The sequence below is a fragment of the Mytilus californianus genome, unplaced genomic scaffold (assembly GCF_021869535.1).
Source record: "Mytilus californianus isolate M0D057914Y unplaced genomic scaffold, xbMytCali1.0.p SCAF_2, whole genome shotgun sequence".
NCBI classification, from domain to species: Eukaryota; Metazoa; Mollusca; class Bivalvia; order Mytilida; family Mytilidae; genus Mytilus; species Mytilus californianus.
Window position 1 is genome coordinate 129,753,044 of NW_026262668.1, and position 23,356 is coordinate 129,776,399.

A 23,356-nucleotide genomic window follows, 5' to 3' on the forward strand; every position below is an offset into this window, starting at 1 on the left:
ATTCCTCGGTTGCTAACTCATCTGCAGTGGAGGCTTCAGGTTAAAAAATCTTTTGAAGGGAGTATCGTTTAACCCTCCAGAATCCTTCTATTTCAGTTCACAGAATTTGATTGGTTTGGGTAGCTTACCTAGAGGACAGAACAGCTTCAGGTCTTTGATCTGGTGCTCAGTTTGAGGATCACATCAATCTCCTAGTGATGAGGGCTGTGATACTTGCACTACTTCATATTCGGCTTGTGATTCAAGGTCAGTCACTGACAGTAGTGATCTAATTACCTTTAAAATCAAGTGGGAATTCAATCTTTTCGCTGTATTTTCTGAGGAAGGAAATTCTTCTTTGTCACAGTCTTGAGACAATTCTGTCAGTGAAACATGCCGGAAGTTCCAGGCAGTCAAAATCTTCTGGTGGATGCCCTATCCCGTTCGTGTGTTCCAATGAACACCGAATGGAAACTTCATCCATCAGTGCTTTATGAGATCACTCTCCGATGCATATGGGATCGTCCTCTTAATGATATATTTGCCACCATTTTTGATGAAAAAGCTTGGGCTGCAGATGCTATCTTGGAAGGGAATGTTCGGTAACTCTTCTTCCCAAGATCTTGCACAAAATTCGAAGGAATCGTTTTAAGACCATCCCTATCAGGGGCGGGTCCAGGTGAGGGCGTAATGGGCGTACGCCCCCCCCCCCCCCTCCCTTTAAAAAAAAAAACCAAACAAACTCGTAATCTGCTAATATTTTTACATTTAATAGTGCATTTCACAATTTCACAATTATTTTATGTTTTTTAGCAAAAAATTCTACGCCAACTCTGAGACAAACCCCCATTTTACTATCCACACTAAGAACAAAATTTGTTTCTTAGTATGGATAGTAAAATGGGGGTTTGTCTTAGAGTTGGTAAAATCACTCGAAACTAGGTGAGACATGCGCAGTAGTGATAGATATGTAGTATAAATATAGAAAATGGAATATTTTAATCAACAAAAAAAAAAAATTTAAAAAACATTCTGTATCATATACCCAAGCGCCTGTGTTTCTAATATCCTAGAAACACCCCTGCCTATTGCTCCGGCATGGCCAAGACAATAAGGTTCCCAGATCTACATCTTCTGTGTTGTTTTAAGCCATTTCACCTTCCTCTCAGGAACGACTTACTACCTCAATTCAATCAGGGTCTGGACAATCTTCATCTGCACGCTTAGTTACGGTCAGCAATTACCTCAGAAAAGAGGCTTTTCTGAAGGAGCAATCAAGCGTATCTCAGGGTCAGTCAAGCAGACTACCATATCTGTTTATGACTCCAAATGGTCAATTTTCTGTTCTTGGTATTTATCCAGACAAATTGATACTCTCTCACCACTTACTGTGCAACAGTTAGCGATTTTTCCCTTCATCCTTTCGAAGACAAAGATTATGCCCCGTCTACTATTAAGGGCTATCCATTTGCTTTAGCCAGAACTTTATGTATGTCTTCCTGTATGTTCAGACTTTGGAGATGGAGTTTTTTCCTTATTGATTAAACAGTTGTCTTGAAAGACCTCGTCAAAGGCGTTTGGTGCCTTCTTGGGACTTGGGTTGTCTTGGAGTTTCTTCAGCCACTTATAAGTTTTATCTGATAAATGTTGTTTTCAGACGGCGTTGGCAACTGTTCAATGAAGGAGTGTGATTTATGCCTGGTCTAGCTATTTCAGAGTTGCCTCCGCATTGCGGCCGATATGTCCTCAGTTACTCTTCTTACTGGTCATGCCTTTTAAGCTCAGAATCAATTACCTAATGAATGTTCTGGATCACTATTCCTGCCATAACGCCTTCTGCAGGTAAGCAGGTTGTGTGTCCTGTGAGAACTTTGCTTTTGTACATTGTTTCGTCAGCCCGTGAATTTGCAATCCTGCCATATTGGTCTAAAAGTCTGCTTCATCTGAAGTTTTGGCTAGACATTAAGTTAAAGCTCATGAATTTATAGCATTAGCCTCTTCTTGGAATATTTTTGATGCCTCCTCTTTAGGGGAAATTATATCAGCTTGTTTTTAGATGTCAGATAGAGCCTTCTATAACTGTTATTTACTTTCTACGCCCCATCATTTTGACAACCTCTTCTTTATAACCCTAAATCGCTGCGTATCAGGTTGTTTTTCCTCGTCCTGGCGAGGGGTTTCAGAGCTTCGTTAAATTATGTTTGACTAAATGTATGAAGCTGGGGTATTTAAGTTTAGTTTTGTAAATTAAATATTCACCTTCATAAATCAGAAGTCCCGTCCCCTAGTCCCCTATCCTCCATTGCCTAGCAATTCAAGGAACAATAGAAGGTATATGGCGTGCATGAGTCAGGTGGGGATGGTGTGAAAGAGGTATGGTTCTTTTATCTGGCTAGTTTCTGGCTGATAAAAGCAGTGAGTGGACTAATATCTTAATTTATGAAGGTGAGTATTTAATTTCCAAAACGAAATTTTAATTCGAAAATTTTAATTTTTATACAGTAACTGAACTATAAAAATGAGGTCAAGGACAAAACAAAAATTGAATAGCATATTACAGTCATCTGGATGCAAAACATGCATTATCCAGATCTTATTCTGAAATATAAAGCTCAGGGTCATAATTTTCTCTGAATATAAATGACGTCATTATACTAGATCCATTGGATGTTGGATGTGTACTGATTGATATTTTAGTCATAAATACATGATTCTTTTTATTAGTTGTTATTGGCATTGAACTAGCTTTCCGCAACTGTGAGTACTCTTAAATCTGTACTTTGTGTTTTTGTGCTTTGAGTTTATCCTTTTCAACACATTTTTATAGTTTGTTCTTATGTTGTACAATTACACCACAGTTCTAGGTAAGTGGAGGGTTGTCGCGCCAAGAAACTTGTTAAACCCTGGTACATTCTGTAGGTGCCTGTCCCAAGTTAGAAGCCTGTTATTCAGTGGTTGTTGGATAGGTTGTTTGTTGGCGTATATCTAATTGTTTTTTTATGGCCCCATCTCAAAGTGGTCGGGGCCATATAGGACATATAGTTTTACCCTTACCCGTCATTCCACAATGAACAGTTATGGACTTTTTTATCCCCCCCTGCAAGGGAAAGGGGGCATTAAGTGTTACCCTTGACCGTCCGTCCCATTTTCATTTCAAAAACAACCTTGACCTCACTGAGCTGTATTTTAGTATGCGAGTCTACTATGATGAGTTACAGATCAAGTTAAAAAAACTTTACGTTTGTTTTTGCTCCGCTAATTTTTGCTGAAATTACAGGCTTTGGACTTTGAATATTTTGTGACAATACAGTTATATTACTTTTTTCGTAACGCCTTCACATATTGGGTTCGCTCCACTGATTTTGGCCGAAATTACAGGCTTTGGACTTTTGATTATTTTGTGAAAATAACAGTTATACCGCCTTTTTTCCTAAACGCCTACACATTTTGAGCTGATTTTAGTATGCGAGTCTACTATGATAAGTTACAGATCAAGTTTAAGTATGGTTCAGCTCCACTGTTTTCGGCCGAAATAACAGGCTTTGGACTGGAATATTTTGTGAAAATAACAGTTATACGGACTTTCGTTCTCAAATTTCCACTCTTAAAAATGGCTTCAAGCTTTTTTGGTGAGTGGGGCCATTCGTGTAGTTCCAATACATCTAGTCTTTTATTGTTTTGTACATAAATCAGGCCATTAGTTTTCTCATTTGAATAGTTTTAAATTTGTCATTTGGGGCCTTTTAAAGCTTACTCTGCAGTTTGGGTTTTGATCATTGCTGAAGGCCATACGGTGACCTATAGTTGAAAACTTTTACATCATTTTTTCACTGGTTGAGTGTTGTCTCATTTAAAAAACAAAAAATGACACCGCTGCTGCCATATAAGCATGCTGATGTCTCAAATTCAGTGACATTTACTGGAGGAGGAATATAATGACACAAACATTTCTAACAATCTAATCATTTATTTACAAAAATAAATCATCAGGAGGTACAATCTTCAGAATAAAGAATGAAATAGTCAAGTTACCCAGAATGTCGCAAGTCGTCCAATCTAATGCTAAATTTTTGTTAGGATTGATGATTTATCACTACAATTTTGAAATATTTTAATTTAACAATATGTTCACCAGTTTAATAAAACCTATGTACCTGCCTATAATAAAAAGAACTATTTAAAAAAAAGTCTATTTGGGACTTTGTTTTTTTCTAACATTAGACATCCATTCAAGTTTATAAGAACATTTTGTGAATTTGCTTTCTAAAAGTGACTTTAACCTCCTCACATTGTTTCTAGTATCTTTCAAACCTTTGATTGTCTAATAAAAACACTTATGGACTTCCTAACTACTGTAGGGGATTCTTTGATAGAAGAAGTCAATACAGTTATGTCAAATATGGAGTAATAATATCTGTTTACATTGTTTAAATAGCTTTCTCAAATATTTGAGGCAAAGTTGTATTCAGCATTAATAGTTCAAAGGTTCCTAATTCTCATTACATCCAAAGGAATAATAATCTCTACCATACATACATACATGTCTCACGGGCAAGAAAGCAAGAAAGTGTTTCCTTTTCTTGATAAAAACTTTTTATATATGCAGACATTTGTTTTAACAGGTATATATGGCTTTTTTCACAAACTTAAAATGAAGTACCAAATAGAATGCACTGGCATGAATAATTTGTTTGGAGAAGTACAAGAAAAAAATTCCTATCCTGAAATGACACAAAACAATGACTGCATTACTGCACTATATACAATGATTGCACAGCATAATCACATAAACACTTCCATACTAAAAAATACTATTTTCTTGTAATAATTGTAACATGGAAAAGTGTTCTTTTTACAATTAGAAAAACAGTTTTGATAAAATCTGTTTTGTTCTAATCAGAAGATGATTTTACTTGAATATGATTTATATTGAAAGAAACTTGTAATTTGTTTACAACTTGTCTCAATGGAACTTTGTTTACCTTAAAATTACATTTCCCTACATATGATAAAAAACTGAATTACATTACAATTCCCTATTGATTATGTTTTTCATCCATTCTAAGTACTGGTAGTTAACTTCATGAGGCTTACCAAACATGTAGAATATTTAACCATCGAGAATGAATAAATATCATAAATAAGGTCAAGTGATAGAATCTATAACCATTTAGTGAAAAACTCTCGAGTGCAATAATCAAAATGAATTATGGGAAATCACATGCCACAGTTAAATTAATATGTTATTCATCACAAATCTATCAAACTGGTCAAAACTGGTTGAATGCAAAGAAAATCAAATAAATAACTATAACATTCTGACTAAAGTGGACAATAACATAGACCATTGTATGTTCTAATAAAAACAAAAATTCTCATATCATACATGACAAAAATGTTATATACAAGCTTACAACACACTTATTAAATACAAGTTGTTGTCCAGAATTATTTATCAATTTTTTTTTAAGAATATAACTTTTGTCCTTTTCTTTACCTCTTTAAAACATATGCAAAATAATGTTTAGAAAAATAAATTATGATTTTTTGGAAGACTTTTAGAACTGGCATAAAAAACAGATATAAAATACTCACAAAGTGATAAACCTTCTTTAATTAGCAAAGTAGGTGGACGGTGGGCTCATTCACATTTTTAATAGAAAGCAGTTTTTCTGTTTAAAAAGGACAATAATATCCACTAAGAATTTGTATTATCTTGCCTCAATATAAACTGTATATACATATTATATAGTGACAGCTATAAACAAACTAAACATTGCAGTTCACAACCTTTTGTAAATTAAAGTTTTAAGTGAACTATCCACAATGGAGGGAAGGAACGTTCAACCGTTCAAATATTTATGTATTTTGTGTTTATGTGTGTCTGAGCATTCCAATATACTGGGTAAACAAGGATTTGATAGAAGTCAAGTTTTACACTTGCTTTTGAAAAACAGCTAACATTTCTTTTTAAGCATATTCCATTTAAATCATGAAAGCTAAAATGTCAACGAATGTAGCATTTATGTAGCTAAGTGTTTAGATACTTAATCAAATGCCACAATAAATATAGGGCAGCACTGCAATGATTACAGTTACAACTTCAAGCAAATACAGAACTTTTTCAAATGTGTAGTTAAAAAAAGGTTCAAAATACAAGAGAAAATATTTACACTGGAAAAGTAAAAACTAAAAAAGCTTCATTTATGTGAAAATTTGACATTCTTCATATAACCTTAGACGAGCTATTACTTTCAACAGTCTTTGTTGCAAATGTTTCATTTTCTTTTCAAACAAAATTGGTGATCTACATAAATTTCTTTTTCATTTCCAAAAAATCTTTCAATAATCACAGTCATTTAATGGTAATAATTAAAATTTAACACTCCAGTTCACAGTCTTGCCCTTTGGTGGTATTCTTTAGGCATTTTCAAATCTTTCATATGGATTGTCATCTTTCATAAGACCTGCAAAAAATAACCCATTAATATAGTATAGAAGTTTCAACATTAAAAACTTTTAAAAATATTTAAAAACCTGTTGTAGTTACTTCATTGTAAATTCTGCATGCTAACAAATAATAATAAACAGACTGATTTAGTAGGTTTTCATCCTCTTATAATTTTTAACCAATGTTTACAGAAAAGCCTTCAATGTTTCACAGGCTAATTTCATTAAAGTTTTTAACATAAAAGTTTTTCATGTTTAGAATCTAAATTATGAGCTTTACTCTTTACCCTATTTTAGCTGCATGTTCATGTGCTTGTTACAAGTTAGGAACTTTGCCATTCACTGTCTTGAGTTATATTGTCATTTTCTTTAAATGAGATTTTGAAATGACGGCAAAAAATTTAATTGTTAAATTTATAGACACATTTTTTGGACTCTTGGCAATTTAGTTCTTGACACAAGAATTGGGCACTTGTCTATTGTTGAAGACTGTATGTTGACCTCAAGATGTATTTTTGTTGTTGGTTTGTTGTCACATAGTTGTATACTGTGGATTCATTATTATTCGTTGGATACTAATTTTCGTGGATACAGGTGAACCACGAAATTAAATGTTCAACGAATAACAAATTTTCTATAGGCTTATATGCAGACTTCGGCAAAACCACGAAATTAAATATCCACGAACATGTAAGTTTTCCTTAATCCACGAAAATTGGTACCCACAAAAATAGATGAATCCACAGTATCCCATATCTCCTTTTATTCATATCAAAGTATCAAAACTTTTAATCCTTAAGCCATTTTACATGTATCTAATAGGTTACATTTCCATGAGTGTTGAAGGCATTCATTTTTTTTATTACAAACAAGTGAGATGTATTTTTTGCCATGATTAAATGATTTTTTTATTGTTTTCAAACATATTCTTTAAACCTCTGAACAATTTTCAAAGTCACTGAATCATGACCAAGGGGTAAGGTTGTTTATTCTCCCATAAACTGAAATGTATTGATGCCAACACAACATACAAAAGGCATATCATTCAGGGTTGGCAAAAACCTGGGTTTTATAAGTATTGCCCAACCCAGTGGGAAATACTGGAAAAACTTGTGTTTTACTGGGTTTTACCAGATAATACTGGGCAATACTGGGTAATATGAAATACTGGCCTGAATTTTATAGAGGATTAATCACAAATGCAATACACTAAAGATTTTTTTACAAAAATAAGATATAGTATTTTAATTTATTATAAGTTCACTTGTTTGAGACTCTAAATATAAAGTGTACAAATCTGAGAAAATATTAATGGTCCAGCAACTCTAAGACAAGTGTACATAAAGACACATAATCCTCCTGAAAATCTATTAAATCGCCATTCTGTCTCGATTGGTCAAAGTGTTGATGTAGAGTTGAACAATTCAATTTGTTTTTTTTTAATAAATATAACTTATATTAACAATTAACAATTATATGTAAGGAAAATTTTTTTTGTTCATTACTAAAAATGTTTACTAAGTTTTAGTATATATGTTTATGTACATCACTAATTAATAAGTAATTATTGATATTATAACACAGATTTGTTCATATAACAATAAACAGCCTTTTGATTTCTATAGGTGTTCATGGCCTGTCCCCTTGGGGTGTTTATTTAGCAATAGAATTATATAACAATTGAAATTTACAATTCACTTAAAAACAGCAATAAAATACATTTTTTCAAAGTTTCAAATTAGATTATTGATTTGATTTTTTTTTGATTTTTGGTGTTTTAACGCCACTTTAAGCACCGCTTTTGGGCTATTTTGTGGCGCCCAGTTTTTATTGGTGGAGGAAGCCAGAGTGCCCGGAGAAAACCACCGACCTTCAATAGAAAAACTGACAATCCTAGTCAATTAAGATTGGAGTCAAGTGCACCCGCACAAGCGGGGTTCGAACTCACAACCTCAGTGTTGACTGGCTAGTGGTTACAGTAGTAACTACTTAGACCACTCGGCCACTGAGGCCCCCTTTGATTGATTGAAACAAAGATTGGAAATTAACTAGGTATCCTAAAATGTGCAAAACTTGCTTTCTGTCTACATATATAGAATTAGTGGAGAAAATGAAGAAATTGAATTTTCAAATTATGCAGGAATGACTCTCAATGGTTACCTGCATAAAATGTAAATATTTAGCTATAATACAATTAAACTACAACAAGTCTTTACTATTTTGTGTAAAAATAAGCTTGAAAAATCATTTTACCCAGTATTACCTGTTTCTGGGAGTATTGCCCAGCCCAGGAAAACCCGGAAAATACTTTGCCAACCCTGATATCATTAATAAATTTTTATTGATAATACTTCAAGGGTGTGAAGATATTTGTTTTGATCACTTGTCTTTGGGCAAGTAAAATTGTAAATTCTACTTGTCTGGAAAAATAGTTGCTTGCCCAGAATTTCCCAATTAATATTAAAGAAATTACTGTAAGCTTGTATGATTCTTAAAACTGTTTTGTATCACAATATAAATGATGTTTGTGATATTTGTGTATGTGTATGAATAAAAGGAGGTATAGGGTTAATATCAATGAGACAGAAACCCAACAGCAAAACAACCAAAAGACATCTAGAGGGCAATTTTGCAATGTTTTAAAAATGCTAGCCAGTATATATAGGTACATGTACAAAGTTTTGAAACCAGTGAAGAAATGAAAAGTAAATAATAGATCATTAAGTGTCCATTATATCTATTAATTTGCCAACAAATTGATATAGACTATTGATCAGCAAGATGTGTTGTGTCCTACAAATTGAGCAAAAAATTAATTTATTTTCAGAAGTTTCTTCACTGGAGAGCCAGGGGAAATCTGTTCGGCATGACATCTGGAATTCTCCCGTCTTTCTCAGCCTCCTTTTTTCAATTTATATCGACTTGTCATTTTCATTTTCGTTCTTTTTGTCTTGATTACCCGGTCTTGGTGTTTTTATCAGGTATTTATCGATCTTGATAGAATTCATTCAAAAAAATAATGCCCCCGTTCCCTACTGAAAAATGTGTTGATGATAACATCAGAAGAGAAACACCTATGGCTCACATTCTTAACATTTGTTACAAGCAAGAGAAAAATAAGCAAATAATAACTAAGTTCAGAAAAAAACAAAAATCATAACCTCTAAGGTAAGTGAAGACAAAAAGCTTGAATTTTTTTATAGAACCAGAGAAAGATCAATTTTGCTTTTATAAGGAAATTATCTTTTCTTTTTATAAAAATGCTCCTGTGCAGCAGCAATCAATTACCGCAACTATCTCAATCTAAAATTACAAATTGAAAATATATATATAAAGATACAAATTGCATTATCTAAGTAAAAAAAAAAACAATCATGTATATGTATAAAAAGATAAGAGTTTACAACACTAAGGAATACAACATTTTTCATACCTTTGACTTCGATTCCTGATAAGGTTAAAAAAAACATTAAGTTTCTAGTTGGCACCATTTTATAGAAGAGAAAGACAATCTATTATAAGTTATACAAATCAAAGCACTACAGTGCTATAACCAGCTCCACTAACTTTGAATGGACCTGACTGCGTTGCATGACCTACAATGTCATGATCAGCCTTAAATTGTGGTGTTAAAATGTTAGGACATTATCGTAGACATGTAGTATTTAATTTGACAATACTCAGTATATTTCAATCTGTATGGTCAGGATTGAAATAATCAGAAAATACAAAGTTTTGTTGGGTTTACAGTTGTTATAAGTACCCAACGCTGTGAAGTGGTGGTTTGCTGGACTAAGAAGATATATAACCACCCTCCATTAGCTTCTGTAGTGGAGTACTAGTTTAGATAAGTTGATAGGGTGGTGGCTTGCTATGCCAGGGGTCTCAGATTTAATTCAAGGCTGGTACAGTGTTTATTTTTTAAAAGTAAAACCAAGCCTCTACATTTACATTGGGTTCTATTGAAAAACCTATGGTGTTTAAAAGAGATTAGGATAATCTAGCTAGGGTTTGATGTTGGATATTGTCATTATGATATGACCTGTGAGGTGGGGGAAGTCAAGGCATTTTTCCATTGACTTAGCAGATATATATCAGTCCTCCGTTAGCTGTGCTAGTAGAGAACTCCTCTAGCTCAGTTGGTAGAGCAGTAGCTTGCCAGGAGTCTCAGGTTCCAATCCTGGTTAGCACCTTAGTAATTTCTGAAAGATAATCATAATCTACTGTTACACAGGTCAAACATTCATTTCTGTTATTAAAAACACATACCATATTTCCTCCTTATCTCATCTGTTTTGGCCCTTCTCTCAGCTTTTCTAAAATGATATACAACAAAATTTTCATGGATGGGATGTACAGAATGCAATATGTTTTGCTATCTCAAAGTAGTGACAAAGTCAAGCCAGACATATAAGGGTTTTGATTGCATGAATGCAATCTTTTCCCCCAAAATGTTATAAAAATAAGGAGATGTGAATAGGCAACTACATGTCAGCTTAAAATGAACATTTTAAACTTAATTATGCTCTATATTCATAAAATTGATGAATTCTTTAAACCACTAGAATTCTTATTTGTACTTGCAAAAACAAATGTATAAGGAAATATTTACAGTTAATGAATATCTATATAATAAAATTTCTTAAAAAGACACTATCTGTGTGTAAAGAATGGAAATATACCTCTCATTAGCTTTTTCTTTCCTGTCTGCCTTCTTTCTCTCCCATTTTTCATCTTCTTTAGCATACCTATAATTCAAAAGGAATGAAAAGTACAAAAAGTAAAAAAAAAAACTTTATAACTGATACTGTTATAGACCAATTTATTTATAAATCAGTAATTTTCTATAGAAAACTCAAGGATAAATGTACAATTAATTGAATAAACTGCTTCGCTGAGCGCAGCTGGATACGCCCGCAGAGGTCCAACCCTGAACAGCTGGGGCAAAAATAGACACAATATTCAAGCTTGATACAGGTCTGAATTTGGATTGTATTAAATATTTGACATATTATAGGTTTCTAAATAAATGTAGTCAAAGAACTTGAAATTGGTTACATGAATTGAATTTATATTCAATTAAAGATTTCTTGCTGTTGTGCAATACTTAGTAAATCTGTTGTCAGACTATAAACAATTAAAGTTCAATTAATTCTCAATGTCATATTAGAAATTTATGAAAATGTAAAGGGAGCTTACATTAATAAATATAAACAATTCACCAAAGTTTCATGAGAATTGCTGACAGCATTTTTGAGTTATTGTCTGAAAACTGGAAAATCCCCCCTTTTTTAATGAATAAAACCCCATAACTCAGAAATGTAAAATGTAAAATTTATAAAATTCTAAATGGAGCTTACATCAATAGATATAAACAATTCACCAAAGTTTCATAAGAACTGCTGAAAGCATTTTTGATTTTTTGTCCGAAAACTGGAAAATCCCCCTTTTTTTATGAATAAAACTCTGTAACTAGGAAATGTAAAATTTAAAATATATAAAAATCGAAAGGGAGCTCATGTCAATAGATATAAACAATTCACCACAATTTCTTGCAAGTTGGTGAAAGCATTCTTGAGTTATTGTCCGAAAACTGGAAAATGCCCCTTTTTTTAATGAATAAAACCCCATAACTCGGAAACGTAAAATTTAAAATATATAAAAATCAAAATGGAGCTCATGTCAATAGATATAAACAATTCACTAAAGTTTTATGCAAATTGGTTAAAGCATTTTTGAGTTAATGTCCGACATGTTGACGACGGACGGACAAACGGACAACGGTATACCATAATACGTCCCGTAAACGGGCGTATAAAAATGATAACATTTTTTTTTAAATAAGGTTTACTTTTAATAAATATAATAATAGTAAACTTATTTTGAAAATGATCTCTGTTGTTTCACATGGTTTAAATCATCTATTTGCCAATTACTGATTTGATTCTGTTATTACACACTTTTAAGTTGTTTCCTTTTGCAATCTGTAGACTGGTTTTCAACTAGACAAAATTGGCTGCTGCCTATGCAAAGCGTGATGAATTGAAAGTGATATATGAGGGTAGGAATGCCCTTTACCGTCAGGTGTCAAACGGTCATTTTCGGCTACCATAGGTGTCAAATTGGTTAAAATTTTATCGTGATTTGTCAAAATCTCCTTATTGTGATTCGTCAGAGGTCTCATATAATTATAAGAGTTATAGCCATGACTAAAGTTTGCATATTTTTATATATGTTGTCAGTAACAACAATACATTTATTTTGAACTGACAGTAAATTATACCACCACAGATTCATTTCTAAACATTGCTACAAGACGGAAATTGAATAAACAATAGCAATATATGCTGCTCAAAATTGACAACAACATTTCAAATGGTCTGCAATTTTATTTGCTATGGTCTACATGTTTCACCTGCAGGGCAGGCGTCATCAGGACAATTTTCATACAGAAATTAATTACTGAAGTACTCAGAGTGGTACATTGAATTTGACGTTGTCATGGTGAGAGAAACAATGAAAATAGCAATATATGTACAATACCAGATGTATCATACAGCAGCAGATTTCTGTACAAAAACAGATTTCACGTACAGAAGCAAATTTCTTATAAAATTGCAGATTGCTGTATAAAAGAAGATTTCTTTTACAAAAACATATACCAAACAAAGTAGAGGCAGACAACAGACACACAGTTAAGCTTACCAACACTTAACAAACAAAGTAGAGGCAGACAACAGACACACAGTTAAGCTTACCAACACTTAACAAACAAAGTAGAGGTAGACAACAGACACACAGTTAAGCTTACCAACACTTAACAAACAAAGTAGAGGCAGACAACAGACACACAGTTAAGCTTACCAACACTTAACAAACAAAGTAGAGGCAGACAACAGACACACAGTTAAGCTTACCAACACTTAACTTGGTATCAAATATCAAGAAGACCTGATTTGAAGCTGCTAAGGAAAATTCAATGAAAATTTCTAAAATGTGCATCAATGTGAAATTATGCAGTAAACAGGTACTAGATAATAGTGTAGAATCTGAAAATGTTTGACACTGTATAGCTTACCAATGAGGATTGGTACCACAAATCAAGGAGCTGAGATTGATTTGTATTTGCTGAGAAAGTCACAGATTGACTGAGAGAAGTAAACCAGCCCAGCTCAATTGGAAGGGTGGTATAATAATTTTTTTTTTTGTTAAAAATAATTTCTTGTCAATTGCTTATTATAAGCTGGTTTCAATTGAGTGTAGGTATAACAAATAAAGATTTTTGTACAATAGCAGATTTCTTGTATACAAACAAACTTACTTTTTCTTGTTATCTTTACAGCAACAACAGCAACAGATACAAACTGTGACAACCATTATAATCAATCCTCCTATAACTCCCATAGATATAATCAGGGCCTCAAAGTTCACTGAAATATAAATGTATAAACTCTATAACTCCTATAGACATAATCAGGGCCTCAAAGTTCACTGAAATATAAATCTATAAACTCTAAAACTCCCATAGATATAATCAGGTCCTCAAAGTTCACTGAAATATAAATCTATAAACTTAAACAACAACCAGATCTCCTATAACTCCCATAGTTATAATATATTTAACCCATTTCTCTGACGTCAGTCTATTGTTCTAACTGTAGATTATTTTTCAAGAATCCACTGACCACAGTATTAACTTAAGAGAACTTATGCTATAACTTTAAACTTTTAACTTACGATCTTTTATCCTCTCAAAAACGAGTGGCATGTGTAGGATTCGAACCCGCGCGTATTTTCTTCATAACCAATAGAGTCTTCAGTCAATGCATGATACCACTAGACCACGATGGCTGACATCAATCAATTTCTGAATAGTACTCTTAAAGCGCCTAATTGTCAATATTTGTCATTTAACTGTATTTCTGTCTAATTGATTATTTGCTTTTGTAATCTAATGAAATATATATATCTTGGTTAGTTCATGTTTATTGAATTTGTTTTATTTTGGGTGTTATATTCTTTTAAAGAAATGGGTTAAAACTACTTCTTTGACAGTAAAAACAGAAACAAAATCATCGCCATTATATGAAAATGAAATATATAATACTTCTACATGTTCTAGGATTAAAACAATATTTTGGTCTAGAAAAAAAATTACAGTGAAAAATTTCATTCCGGGTACAAGGTTCGAACTTTGCACTGTTAATATCACCGTTATGACCTTCGTTACCAACGACTAGACGATCACGGCTATGAACAGCTTGATGGTAAGTTTATGAAATCAACATAATTATTCATTGTATATCCGTAGCAAGAGCAATTCTGATGGGGATTCAGAATGCATACCACAGATAAAACTAGTTTATTGACCGGTGAACGATATATGCCAAATGCAATAACGTTAAAATAATCTTAACTTAATGAAACGGAAACAGTTTAAACAAAATTTAAATATAATTGTTCAATTTAAATCGTAAGCACATAATTTTAATATTTTAGGAAAGCAACATGAATTTGAGCTTTATGAAAATGCAGATTTATGACATCTACGCCAATAATGTCTATTTTACTATGAACGGTTTAATGGTGTCTAGTTTGTAATATACCAAATGAAGTAGCTAAATATTATATATATAAATTTTAAATGTTCTAAATTTTGGTAATTAAAATTTTTTAACTTTTCAAAACAAGATAAATAAATTCTGTATATTAATATATGTCTTTTTGAATAAATTAGATATACCAAAATCTATTCAATTTAAATAATTTGTAATGATTACACATTAAATGAAATATGTATATACAAAAATAAAATCTGGTGTTAAAAAGGGGAGCTAACACCCAATTTAAGTTATATTAAACTTATGTTAACTTGTCAAATGTCTATATATAGATGCGAACCGTGTGGATATAATCATTTCCAGCTATTATAGAATAAAAAAGACAAAATACGAAACTATTTTTATGAAATATCGTTGATTCATTGTCAAAACGTAAAACAGACAGTCGTTTTACTAGAAATGGGTTAAGCTAGAGAATTGATAAGAAGTAGTGGATTCGGAAACGATAATCAACTTGCGACTAAAGTCGCTCGTTGATTATCGTTTACGAATCCACTACTTCTTATCAATTCTCTACTACATAATCAGGGCCTCAAAGTTCACCGAAATATAAATCTATAGCTTAAACAACAATCAGCTCTCCAATAACTCACTTTGATATAATCAGGGCCTCAAAGTTCACCGAAATATAAATCTATAAACTCTATAACGCCTATCAATATAATCAGGGCCTCAAAGTTCACTAAAATATAAATCTATATACTTAAACAACAATCAGCTCTCCTATAACTCCCATAGATATAATCAGGGCCTCAAAGTTCACTGAAATATAAATCTATAGCTTAAACAATAATCAGCTCTCCTATAACTCACTTGGATATAATCAGGGCCTCAAAGTTCACTGAAATATAAATCTATAAACTGTGACAACTATCAGCTCTCCTATAACTCACTTGGATATAATCAGGACCTCAAAGTTCACTGAAATATAAATCTATAACCTGTGACAACTATCAGCTCTACTATAACTCTCATAGACATGATCAGGACCTCAGATTTAACTGAAATATAAATCTATAAACTGTGACAACTATAAGCTCTCCTATAATTCTCATAGACATAATCAGGACATCAGAGATCACTAAAATATAAATCTATAAACTGTGACAATTATCAGCTCTCCTATAACTCTCATAGACATGATCAGGACCTCAGATTTAACTGAAATATAAATCTATAAACTGTGACAACTATAAGCTCTCCTATAATTATCATAGACATAATCAGGACCTCAAGAGTTCACTGAAATATAAATCTATAAACTGTGACAATTATCAGCTCTCCTATAACTCCCATTAGTGATAATATATTTTATTGTAGAGCAACAACATATTTCATACAGATTTTGACCATATTAAAGTGACTGTGCAATAATAAATAAATTTCATATTGCACTACTGCAATGAAACCTTCAAAGTAGTGACAAAAGTATGTTTTAAACAGTTTTTTCTAGCTTTGCTATACAATAAAAGGGATATTGTATGGATATTGGTGTAAACTATCCCCCTACAATTTATTAAGCACTGACCACAATTGCAATATATAAATCTACTCAGGACAAAATATATATATATTCACCTAACCCATATATTACATTTTCTAAATACATAAAAAAGATTACTGGTACTACTTATTTTAGTAATCAGCTGAATCACTCAATAATAAACCAAGAAAACCTACACCAACAGACTCCCCATCTAGCATGATCTAGTTTACACACACTGCTTGGTGGCAGAACCTTTCCAACAGGGTATGGAGTACATTGTCCATTAGATTTACAGTACAGACACTGAAAAGAAAAGAAAAATCTGTTAGATATCAGTACAATCCATATGAAAAACTGACAATGGTTAACCATATCTTTAAAAACCAACCTATACAAATATGCAGCTAAGAAGTGAAGTAGCATAAATTTTACGTTTCACTCCCTCGGGCAAAATTGACCTTAGGTGGATCAGGCTATTCTTTTTCAATCTCTTTTGGTCATACAGCTCCTCCAGTATTCAAGTATTTAAACATCCTTGGCTTTCAAATTGTTTTATTTGAGCTTGCCTACTGAAGGTAAATCCAATCTAGAGACTCTAAAGAGCCTGTGTATCTTACCTGCATCTTCAACCTACCTTTTAGTAAAAATCATCATTAAGAGTTAACTGACAATTTCTGTCATGTTGATGTATTTGTAGATCTTATCCTGATGTTCATTTTTCCTATTTAAAGTTTCTATTTATCTATTACAGTTTTCAAGATAATAGGCAAAAACAAAATAATGGTAAATAAAAAGGCAATAACTTCAATACAAGTCGACTAAAGATTTTGACCATTATGTAGATCTTGTCTTGCTGATCATTTTTGCTATTACAGATGTTCGCTACTATGTTTCAAAATAACAAGCTTTTTAAAAGACTGTTGTAAATTGATAGTATATAAATAAAGGAACTAAAAAAGCCGAAAAAAATTAAGGGTCCGTGTGCTTATTTTCGAGATATATGCCTTTGAAAATTTGGCGGAAATAATTCTCTCAATACTTTTCATACATTTAGCATTGGCACCCTTTTTCTTTTAAAAATTATGAAAAAATAACAAGGATTTTATAGCATTTCCAAATATGGCCTTTTAAACTATGTGTAATACTATTATGAAAAGAAAATATGGGGGTTAGTGGGGAAAATTTTTTAATGGCACTACATTGATAAAACCAGAGGATTCCGAAAATATCCGGCAAAAATTCAAAAACAAGAGGATCGAACATCCTTAAGAGTTTTTTTCTTTCTATTGTAGTTTTCAAGATGATAGACAAGAATGCAAAAATTGGGAAAAAATCATCATTAAAGGGCATCCATAGCGGTTTTCGGGATAAAAGAATAAAATTGCATTTTACCCCTATGTTCTATTTAAAGCCATGTTGGCCATGTTTGTTGGCAGAAGGGGTCATCAGACACATTTTTTAAGCTAGATAACTCATTGATGATTTTGGCCAAGGTTGGTTAAATTTGGCCAAGTAGTTTCAGAGGAGATGATCTTTATAAAAAGGAAACGGAGGAGGGACGACTTTGGACGATGATAGACACCAAGTGATGGCAAAAGCTCACACTGCCCTTTTAGGCCAGGTGAGATAAAAAGCACTTTGGAGGAACAAAATTTATTAAGTTTTATATTCAATTCTAAAGACCTTCATTACTAAGACTGATGTAAAAGAAAAAGCTTTTACTCTTGTTGAACAGGAAAGAATCTTACTAAATCTATAACAAAGCAAAAATACAAAATGAAAGTACATTACAATCAGTTAGAGCTCAGACTTAAAAAATATATGTTCCTGTTCTGGCTTCTGCAAGTTAAAATTAGTTTATGTGGTGAAATAAATTTTTGACTTGTTTGTGTTGGATTTAGTTTTTGGATAGATTTCCTGACAATTTCTGTACCTGTACAATGTACCTCATTTATCTGTAGCATTTACAAGTAATTCAAATAAAATATGTCATTTACAAAGTTGACATCAATCACTTAACTTAAACAGCAGATTATAGTTGAAGGATTACCTTAGCAAGCTTCAAGCATTCTTCACAACTACTGTTTCTGGCAGCACATTCTATAAAGATATAATAAAAGTACATCTATAAATAAAATGCTATAAAAATGAGTTTAAATAGTAGCTCTATTTCATAAAATATGTTGAATATAACGATGATCAGGCTTTGATAGTATCAATGCTAACAATACTTTCATTAACAGTATACAGAGTACGATTGATCCATAATCCAGCAGCAAATATTACATGAATGTTCAAGACAAAAATGTTAATGTGAAATGATTATAATACATGTTCTTCCTGTTCCATCTAAGTCTAACAGAATGAGTAAGGTTTTTAATGTCCTATTTGAAAAGGTAACAGATTAAAGGAAGACATGTCATGCTACCTCATTTTTTGGTGTTTGGACACATTATTCTGAGATTTTGCTCTTATTCTTAAATACTGTGTGCTAGGCAGAGAAGCAGCAAACACCAATTTAAGGTACAAATTGTTTGAAGATCAATCCAAAAATCTTATATATTCACAGGACATACTACATGTACCTGTACAATATACCTCATGTGTTTGTACATGTACTTGGTCATATTATTCTGAGATTTTGCTTTCATTCTTAGATGCAGAAGTTGGTGTCCATGTCTCTCATATTTATGATGGTTATGGAACAACTATTCAATTATTTATTCAATTTTTTTGAAAGAGAATGAGAATATTATTTTTTTCATTCTCTGCTATAAAAAATATGGAAATCAAGTACCAAAGTCAGGGGTAACAATATTATTGTCTAAACCAAGTGTACCTTAAGAAAGTCTTATTGTACATTTTTGTATCATGTTTCACAGCAAATGCACACTTTATGATAAAATGACTATTTGTTAAATAGTATTCCTTTTCAAATCAAATTTCTTTCAATCACTTATTTGTAATATTTATAATGAAATAATGTAGGTTAATCCTGACATATTCCAGGCTAAAGCCATTGAAAAAATCAAAGTGCTTGTAAGCACTGAAGGGTAAAGATTGACTTCATTTTGCAATGATAAAATATTATATTGTATTTTGCTATCTTCCTTATTTCATGATTGTACATTTGAAGTTGAACCTATTTTTATAATAGTCCTATAATATAAGACTTCGTACATTCATATCATTTGCATTCAACATTTCTTATCTGATATTTTTTTTTACTATCAATGCTGAACCACGACCACTTTGCAATAGAATCATATTTGCCAGTCATGTCCTAAACTGATTGATATTATTCCTAAATGCCTGACTGGGATTTGGACAAATTAATTTTTTTACAGAAATAATTTCTGTCATTTCATTGAGATCGGGTTTCTTTATCGCCATTTTGCACTTGTTTTTGTTTTGTAATCCCTTTCCTGTAATAAAACTGCCCTCCAGTATAGTATGATAATCCTGAGGGCCCTCCTAATAACCATATTAATGCCTCCGGTAAATATTGGCTAATGATCGCTAATCACTTTTTACCTGTGTTTTCAATTCACACCAGACAGTGATCTCAAGCTCAGAACTAATATTATAAAGAAATTATAATTCCATGACAACTTTTCAGAAAAGACAATTGACAATTCTGATTTACAATTAAAACTTGAGCTAATTTACGTAGAATAAAGTAATTGTTCAAAAGTCAAACGTGTGCTTTATTTACTATGTGATACGCATGCGTGAAATTGTCTTCATCAGATTAGACACTTTATCGTAAAATGCAAAAGGATTTCATGCTAAAGTAAACAAATGCAACTATTATCTGTTATATTGAATTCAAACACATTTAAAGGTAATAAAATTAAAAATCCCGTGATTTCCTGTCAATATTTGATAACCAGAATGAATCCTGGAAATACTCGTACTAAAGTATTGTCGTGAAACCTCCGGTTTTAATTTCGTCTTCAAAATAAAAAGAAATGTTAGCGAGTTTGAGAAATTTACCATTTTCAGTCATTTAAATCATTTCAATTTTAAACTGTTGCATTCCTTTAACTGATCTTGAATGTTTTTAGACAAACGGTTAGAAAATTCATAAAAATGTGATGAAACAGTTAATTCAAGTTCGTTGATGCTATGTATCTAGTGTGACTAATTTCAACAGTTTGAAAAAAGGGCACAACTTTTAAGTCATCTCAAAATGACCGAAATTGCATGTATATATATTCTGTCAATTCAAAAAGCTCACTAGAGTTTGTATTTATGAAGTTTACAGAATAACGACTTTAAATAAAACATGGTATTGAACTGAATTATGGCCGAACTAGTAGGTGTGGACAAAACGACCAGGTTGTCACTGTGTGTCTAAAAAGCAAAGATGATGATCTAATGTCTAGATATTGATTTAGGAGGCTTACTTTTCTATTGCATATATGTTTATTACATGGTCATTCCATTTGAGTTTGGATAGAGAATGTGTAGCCCAGGTATTTAGCTCTGAAATCATAACCTATGTGGGTCATTTTCAAAAAATGTCGAATTTTCAGTACATCATGATAAAATTTGTATTTTTAATGGAAAATGATGTTGTAAGTGTTTAAATGAAAGTTTGTAGGATTTATGAGTCAGAACATTAATAATAATGTATTGGATCTATTTTGATAAGATTAAAATATATTTAAGTCCGATTTTTGCGTAATTTATGTGCGTACAGTGTCCGAGTAACACATTTCAAATGATTTTTTTCCTATTTTCTGATCGCCTTGATATCTGCAAAAGGGACTTTTCTAGAACGTAAATAATAACTCTAATGCAAAATCGTAGCTTCTTTATTATTATATGTAACATTTTTTCTACAAACTAAATTCAATCAGCGTACATGAAGTTCATGTCTATCCTGTTACCGCTACTTAAATCAGCCGTTAAATTTTTCTCCCTTTGAATATTGAACTAGTCAGTGTTGATTTCAAAAGCGCAAAGTAATCTTAACATTTAACACAGCACGTTTCTTGTATAACAGTGTAGAGAAAAGAAATTTCAAGACATTTAGTGAAAAAAAATAGTGGGGTTTTTTTTGTCATGTCTATGCTGTTACCAACATATTGATTACTTACACCAATATTATACTTGGAAAAAGTGCAATAACGTGTTCGAAACCAAAATCACAACAGAAAAACATTATCACTTCATCAAAGGGAGTAGTTATTTCACAACAGCATTTAAAAATGAAGAATTTGTCCATCCTGTTATGTCTATCCTGTTACTATGGTTGCTATGATTACAGTAACAGGATAGACAATAGTAGACAGAAACGTCTTTAAAAAGTTTATAACAACATATAGTTGCACACATAATGATGTGTTTCATTGTTTGAACTCATCTAAAGGTTTTAACGTCTTAATCTTCGCAATTTAGCATTTGCAGGAGCAATACTGCTATCGGTAACAGGATAGAACTTAATATACATTGTAGTGATATATCATTTACGTACGTTCCTGTTACCAATAAAATAAAGACAAAAGTAAACCAACATGCGAGGGATTTACTTGATGTTGGGTTTATTTGAAAGAGAGAACAAATGCTGAACATTATGAATTGCTATCTTAGACTTGCATTACTGGTGGTTATTTTCATAACCTTTGAAAACCAATTTTTAGAGGCATTTTTCAGTACAACATGGAAAGTTTGCAAATAATCTATCATTGATTCATTTCACAGAATTAATATGTATAGAAGTTTTTACTCTTGAAAACCATCTTATTGGCTACGAAAAATAGGCTTAAAATTTTATCGAAACCTTTTCTAAATAACCCAAAATTTCTTTTGAACATGGTAACAGGAGAGACAAAATAATGCACCACCTATCAAAAAATGTTTCAATATATTCTTGTATGACATTATCAAGATTGCATCTTTTTATACGTTGTTCTATAAGTACTGTTTGTTTTGATTTGCTTAAGACGAGGGTTGTTTGAATAAGTAACTTTAAATCAATTTTGCAATTTCAAAATTCGACATTTTTTGAATATGACCCATGTAAGTGCATGATGATGACTGTACCGTCACTAAATCCATCATTTTTACCTTGTTCTGGTGTTAACGTTGTGACAGGGTGAATGGTTGTTGGTGCCTCTGCTGTTTGAGCTGGTGTGGTTGAGGCACTTGAAACGGAGTCAACTAATGTCACCAATAGGAAACCACAAACAAAATAAAAAATCTTCATTTCTATAATTCAGTGTTTATCCAGGAAGTAACGTTCTCACTTCCGGTGTAAGTATTAATTCACCAGGCGATGAAAGACAATATCATTTGAAGAGAGCCTAGTGGTCATACGGTATCATATAATAAAAACCGTTATATTCATATCATTGAGAGCATCTTGGAAGATTTAAGCTACTTAACGTATAAAGTATGCATTTATGGGGGAACTACTTTTTTAGTCATATGACATACGAGAAACTATCCGAAGACCGAATATTAATTTTATAAGGAAAACGCCGCAACTTAAAAAATAGATAAATAAATAACTGTATGGTAAATGCCTGCCATTTTGTTTCTTTAATTATAACATTAAGTTAAAAATAGCCCGTAAGTCTTATCTAGGACATAATATATTAGTTACCATCTTGACAGGTTTTATGGAACGTTTTATATATATAAGCAGACAGTCAAGCACGTGCAATATAGTCAATATATTATAATGACTCATATATCCATATACATATATATATATATATATATGTTGTTTTCAATTTAGACTTGTTTACATATATATATATCACAAACAACATTTTCCAAAAGACCAAATGAGTGAAAAAGTATATTTTAA

General features: G+C 31.9%; 1 protein-coding gene across 2 annotated transcripts; it reads right to left on the bottom strand.

Annotated features, from left to right (window-relative positions):
• Positions 1-3,926: 3,926 nt before the first annotated feature.
• LOC127731024 (pituitary tumor-transforming gene 1 protein-interacting protein-like) lies at positions 3,927-22,809 on the bottom strand. 2 transcript variants are annotated; one of them, XM_052239768.1, is made up of 8 exons: positions 22,612-22,809; positions 18,587-18,636; positions 16,731-16,839; positions 13,751-13,859; positions 11,112-11,177; positions 10,699-10,745; positions 9,863-9,877; positions 3,927-6,446 (listed from the first exon to the last, which is right to left on the bottom strand). In XM_052239768.1, the coding sequence occupies exons 1-8, from the start codon at positions 22,748-22,750 to the stop codon at positions 6,400-6,402; spliced, it is 582 nt and encodes a 193-aa protein (XP_052095728.1). In that variant the 5' UTR covers positions 22,751-22,809; the 3' UTR covers positions 3,927-6,399. The 2 variants fall into 2 exon arrangements, with proteins under 2 accessions (XP_052095728.1, XP_052095729.1); XM_052239769.1 differs by lacking the exon at positions 9,863-9,877 and having other exon boundaries at positions 22,612-22,807.
• Between the last annotated feature and the right edge of the window lie 547 nt (positions 22,810-23,356).